The following is a 6,673-nucleotide window of genomic DNA, read 5'->3' as shown; positions in this document are numbered from 1 at the left end:
TAGTGTTGGGAACTATCGAGAAAAAAAAACCATCGAATAAATTACTATTTAGTAATAAGTACTATCGAATGAATTCACTATCGAATGAATTTTTTGAATAATTTTTTTCCTTTATGTGTATTACTTATACAAATACATGGATCTTATATAAATTATAAATGAACAACCTCGTGAACAACTATCGAATAAAAATGTAAATCATCGACTTTTTTCACTTTGCTTATGCCTTATAAATTTATAATGCGTATGGAATGAGTAATTACTAAGTAATTAGTAAACGACGCTTTATATTTTATGTAGGTATTATAAAATTTATAATTCCCAATCCCAAACCGTGACCATCTGGATTAAGAAATAAATAATATTTACATTTTTCAACGTAACATAAGGTATTTAGTATTTATGAACTGTGTGTGCAATTGCAAATAATTCGTTCATTGAAGACAATTCATTCGAATGAATTACTTGTCCACTATCGAATTATTCGAATGGTTTGCGACTATCGAATAGTTCGATAGTTTTCATTCGAATGCGCGCATCACTAATTCTGTCACGCGTTTTAACGTTTCGTAAATCTCGAATGGCTGTTTCTCTTTCTCGTGTCGTCAATAGAAGCTCGAGCAATGAGAAGTGCCTCCCAAAAATTAAGTACTATTTTGTGGAAGGTTTTTAGCGAGATCCACCAAAATGTGGTATAAGTATGCACCGAAAAAGGAAATGTGGCCTCCGACAAGATCTTTTATCCATGGTTGAGTCAAAAGTGGCTAATAGAATACTGATCTGCCACACAAAAATGCGCTGAAGTCCCTTCGATCTCACACGAGGACTTTGATCATTTTTTTCCCTTAAGACCATATAGTACATGGACTGCTAATTGTAACTAAAATATGGTCAAGGACATCGCCTGGGTATGTGACTTTCAGGGTAAACGAGTCTCTCCGAAGTTGCCCGATTAGACACGATTTGAGACTGTCAACCTATAAATTAACAAATGTCAATTAATTAATCGCCTGCCTAGATATGGCAAAAAAGCAAAGCTGTGCTTATTTGTAGACGTATATAATCAAGAGTATTTAAAGCTTCCCGTACTACGCGGTTAGTGGTTACCATGAAAGCTACTCTTTATGCAATCCGAGTGATGTTCATACGACTTTAGTTTACCCCGAGATTCACATACCCACGACTACAGTGCCCTCTATCCGTGACCACCCATTTTGTATTGAAAGCATAGGGCTAATAGCAGTCCATGTACTGCATGTACTGTATGGTATAAGATTTGAACTGGTCAACTCGAAAAAACGCCTATTTAGTTTTATAATTAGGGATTTTCTTTTGGGTTTTGTTGGTAGTTTTTATACCAGTGGCGTACCAAATCGCTGTTTTTGTGGATTGTAAAAACCATTACTGTTGTGTATTTTGAGGTGGCACACTATTAGTTAAATTCACATGTCTTTAGTTTATAAATTATCCATACCACAGAAGTACAGAGAACTATTTATATCGAAATTAATATCCTAATTGAAAAGCGATGCGTAACTAACTAAAAAATAATAATTGACAATCTTTTTTTTCCCAGCAACAGCGCGAGATTTTTAGACTTAATTCTAATATTTAAATTGAGAACATAATAATTACTTTGGTAAACTTATGAACTGTACAAATGTAGTGTTGAAGATTCGTGGATGTGAACTGTGAAGTATTACCTACTGATAGAGTAAATTAAACTTGAAATTATAATTTTATAATTTATGTCACACTTCCATTGACAATGACAACAACATATATTAATCAAGATTACTGCAAGTAACTGCTATAATAATATTTTACATTATTAGCCAGGTAAGTGCGTTTTTACTGGCGATAGGAGAAGTTGACTGGCGAGCCATGGGGCGAGCCTGTCATCTCGTAGAGCCAGTAAAAACTATTACCTGGAGTATAATGTACAATATTTTATTTGTTACTCATTTGTAAACAATAGTAAACCAAGGAGTATTCGTTGTATACTCTTTGAGTAAACGTAAATAATTAGTTCTTAAATTCTCGACGAAATGTCTAAAATATCATGTAATCCATGTAACAGAGACTTCGCATTAATTCTGTCCAATGAAATTACTAGATTCCTAACTTGTAAAATTTTTACAGGTCAGCTGTCAGTTTTACAAGTCAGTAGCGTTTAAACATGACGTTTACCCGTTTGCGTTTTGTCTTGTTAATCAACGTTTACAACTGAGTAACAAATAACTCTTTTAACATGACATGTAGCATCTCTTTTCTTTTAGAGAGTACTAAATATAGTATTTTATTTGTTACTCAGTTGATAACGTTGATTAACAAGACAAAACACAAACGGATAAACGTCATGTTTAAACGCTACTGACTTGTAAAACCAAAGAGTATACTCCGCTATATACTCTTTGGTAAAACTGACAGCAGACCTGTAAAAATTTTACAAGTTAGTAATCTAGTAATTTCATTGGCCAGAATTAATGCGAAGTCTCTGTTACATGGATAACATGATATTTTAGACATTTCTTCAAGATCAATTTAAGAACTTTACGTTTACTATTGTTTACAAATGAGTAACAAATAAACTATTGTACATTATACGCCAGGTAATATCTTAATGGATGGCGCTCTCATCGTAACTGTCCTGTCTGACACTTTGACACAGATGACAGCTGATTTAGATGCAAATTGTTCAAAACCGCATTTTAAAAACAATTCTTATTCTTATAGCGTTTTCGATTGGCAAAACTCGTACTGCACGAGTGTTGCACGAGAAACTGAAGAAATCCATGTGAAAATTGCTCTCAATGGAACATAAATATTCGTAAATATTTGTTGTCATTTGTCCATAACCTCATTTTAGATTTAGGTAATCGACAAATCTCTATTCTAAAAAATGACAAAGATTTCAGTATTATTTATGATAAACGATGAGGAATATAAATTTGAAATTCCTGTAAAGGACCAATTTTTGGCTCACTTTAATGAGCAAGTGCAACTTTTTGTAAAGTTATGGCTAGTTCATCATCTTCGCTATCGCTAGATGACGACAAAAAACTTTCCCAACGCTAGAAACAAATTCAAATTGTCGCACGTTTGTTTTGAAAATTTGTTAACTAGCAGCTCCACGAGCTCTCGGACCTCGTGCGTTGAAATTTGCACTGAGTGCATAATTGTTGCATCACATTTGCCAATGGAACACAATTGCCCTAAAATTACCAATAGAACGTAAAAATTGCACTCGTGCAGCACGAGTTTTGCCAATCGAAAACGCTATTATTCTTAAACATGGCGGACGTAGATGTTATTGCAGGTACTTTTATTGGAAAAAACAACAACGACGAATTGAAAAGAGACGAAGAACTCGGAGAAGGTGGTGGATGATAAAAATTTATAGAAATCGCACCAAGCCCGTCAACGCATGTAATGCTACGTTTCCACGCTTCCGTTCAAAGCGACATTCAACGGGCACGAGCACGAGCATGTAAATGGGTTGCTGGTTGCTCGCCTCTGCTTGCTTGCTTTTGCTTGTGCTCGTCACCGATCCGGACTAGTGTCGGTTTTTAAGATCAAAGGGTGAATCTGTTTGCGTTCGTGTAATTGTTTACATGCGTGGACGGGCTTGGTGCGATTTCTATAAATTTGTATCATCCACCACCTTCTCCGAGCTCTTCGTCTCTTTTCAATTCGTTGTTGTTGTTTTTTCCAATAAAAGTACGTATGTCAAACCGAAAGGAACAGCTGCAATAACATCTACGTCCGCCATGTTTGGTTGTGAGCTTGTTCTGAGTTGTGCTTAGATGCGTGTAAACAGCTTGCTTTGTACGCGGCAGAGACTTGTTATAACAAGTCTCTGGTACGCGGTGATTCGCCGAGCAGCTTACCGAGATGCTTGCCAAGCTGCTTGCCGCGTGTGGAAACGTAGCATTAAACCTAGTTAAATTAAAAACAATGCGTGCGATGCGTCGAACCAACCGCGGGCGAATTTACTGGGCTACGTGTTTACGCTGGACGATTGATTTGATTTTAGTTGTTTTTATCGCAAACGTTCCTCGCAAGTCGCAATGCACGCATCGCATCGCCCGTACCGCAGCGCCCGTGTTCACGTAAGACATAGCGTAAGGGTCGATGCACATTTGCGTGTTTTCAAGCCGCATGCAAGTTGCGGGCGAACGGTAGTGGTTTAGCAGTCCATGGGCTCTAGTTGCGCTGTACACACTCGAGCAGAACCGCGGCGGACAAGCTGCTTGCAAAATAGCGTGCACCGGACTTTTTTTTTGAGGACGCCAGTTTCTGCTCCGCCCCGCCGGCCGCCGCATACTCGCCGTTTTCACAACACGCCGAGCAATCTGTGGCTGTACTAGGCAATCAACGAGTACACACTGATCGCACGATGGAAGTCGACACAGAGTTATTACCTGATGCTATTAAGAACCAACCGACAATATAGAACACAAGATCAGGACTGTTCCATGATAGAATAAAGATAAGAATTTCGTTTCGTCTCTGTGCGAAGATCTTGAAACAGGGAAACGAACTATAGCACTAACCATGTGGTGAACCCATATTGTTCTTTATTGTCATAAATATTCACACACTGAGAAAGCAAAAGTAACGCTTTGATATTTATCCATTTTTATTTATTTATTTATTATACCTTTCTTGTTCTGGGCCCTCAACAGGCTTGCGCCCAATTACAGAGTGACCCGCATAATGCTTTTTAGAGGCAGAAGGTCTTAAGTTGTTCTATACTACTCCGGTATTTACCTTACGAATTAGGAAAACTGCAAGAAACCCTAATTCGGAATAGCCGGCAGAATGCTCGAAACTGATCTAAGGTAATTCCCATCTCTGCCACAGACGAAAAATTCACCTCTTGGGAAAATCTTAGGAAATGCGTCTTTTTATAGCAGCGTCGCGTCGCAGCGTTCGGCGGTTCAAAACCGCTCCAATGTGTAATGACAGAAACACGCGGCTTAAAAACACGCAAGTGTGCATCGAGCCTTAGTGGAAAAATAAGTTCCTTTGTCAGAATCAAAAATGCGCTAAAAAAAATTGTAGCATATACATACATCTTGCAAAAGCCTAACACACAAAATATTTTTATTGTAGCATCTGTACAGGGTAGGTAGCAGTATAATAGGTACTTTAATTTAACTCATTCACGATGAAGAATGACGTACAATCCAAGGCATCCCAACAGAGCAAACTACAATGGAAGATGAATTATTAGGTAATTTATTACACATATTAATATAACGGAGAGCCGTTGTTTACCTTTAATAATGGGTAATCAGACATTACTACAGTCACCATTCCAATATATGGCAGAAATGCTTTTGTTTTACCAACTAGGTCATCTTTGTTTAACCATATTTTACCAGGTCCATATAAACCTCTATCGTCAACTTGATTATTGTCTCCTTTTGTTAAAAACTTAGACGTGCCATTTCGTCTATAAAAAATATTCATGTGAAACTACAATATCTGGTAAGATTTAAACGAAGAGTAATAAAGTGGTGTCTTTGCAAACTTGTCAGCATAAAAATGACCGATTGCCTCTACACAAAGTTAATGTCAATTAAGCACGTAAGAAAGCAGTAGAAATGTTTCATACTTTTCATGAAGTTTTAGTACTCTATGTACAACAGGTATACCATGGGTTTTCACTTTGAACACGATAACATCTCCCACTCTAATTGGTTCTTTGGCATAATTTGTTAAAAGTAGTAAATCACCCCTTTGATATGCCGGTTCCATGCTACCACTAAGAACGACCACAATAGGACTTTCGCAACTAGTTGCTATCATCAAACCTTTCCATATCATCAGTGCAGAAGATACTATCATTCCAAAGGACAACAATTGGTACAAAAACTACAATTTAGACACATAAAAAATGTATGCACGTACTAATCCTTATCACCTGTCTTTTATTCATCCGGCGAACTTCATCGCATAATCCAACAACATCCATTTCTGTTAAATGAATTTGGTCTTTTTCACGTGGTAATCGCGGTAGAGGCACAGTGAATACCACGTCAATTATTAGATAATGGTGGCTACATTCGATTTTGACCTATGAACAGGTTTTTGATAATCTGTGTCACCTGATTGTAGTTTAGAGATTACGGAATGTTTTGCTCGATATCGCGCGATGCAACTCAAGCACCGCTCACTAGAAATCTATATGTTTAGTTAATTGTCTGAAAGAAGGAGCTAGTTTGATGGGTTAACATTTTAAAAATCATCCAATTGATTTCCTATTTATGTCAGTCATCGGAACAACAACACTTTTAGGTACATACCATAAAGATAGAGATACTACATACGTACACCCCACAAATTCCAAGACGATCAAACAATCGACTCAATCGCTTCAGCAGCACTTTTACAATTCTCAAACACTGATCCAACACAAAAACAACGAATACCTAAAGAAAATTACACAGTTAGATACTTTAACTTACACACACACTAAATGGTTCACATTTTAACAAAATACGAATACATTAACAATGAAACAATCTTACACCAACTGCTATTGCATTTTTTTGTATATTGTGGCGCGGTTGCAGTTTCTATGACAATGAACAAACAACAGCACACAGTAAAAAACAACTTTAAAAAGTCATTATGCAAACATAAATGACGAGAGCGTCCTCAT

At 37.0% G+C, this 6,673-nt stretch overlaps 1 protein-coding gene across 1 annotated transcript; it reads right to left on the bottom strand.

Moving 5' to 3' along the window:
• Positions 1-5,092: 5,092 nt before the first annotated feature.
• LOC116182122 (signal peptidase complex catalytic subunit SEC11A-like) lies at positions 5,093-6,264 on the bottom strand. The gene is made up of 4 exons (XM_031502622.1): positions 5,933-6,264; positions 5,624-5,883; positions 5,284-5,461; positions 5,093-5,215 (listed from the first exon to the last, which is right to left on the bottom strand). Exons 1-4 carry the CDS (start codon positions 5,981-5,983, stop codon positions 5,165-5,167), a joined length of 540 nt encoding a protein of 179 aa, XP_031358482.1. The 5' UTR covers positions 5,984-6,264; the 3' UTR covers positions 5,093-5,164.
• Between the last annotated feature and the right edge of the window lie 409 nt (positions 6,265-6,673).

This window comes from Photinus pyralis, unplaced genomic scaffold, assembly GCF_008802855.1.
Source record: "Photinus pyralis isolate 1611_PpyrPB1 unplaced genomic scaffold, Ppyr1.3 Ppyr1.4_unclustered_Scaffold3755, whole genome shotgun sequence".
NCBI lineage: Eukaryota > Metazoa > Arthropoda > Insecta > Coleoptera > Lampyridae > Photinus > Photinus pyralis.
The sequence above is the reverse complement of the archived record's forward strand: the minus strand, read 5'-3'. Positions and strand labels throughout refer to the sequence as shown.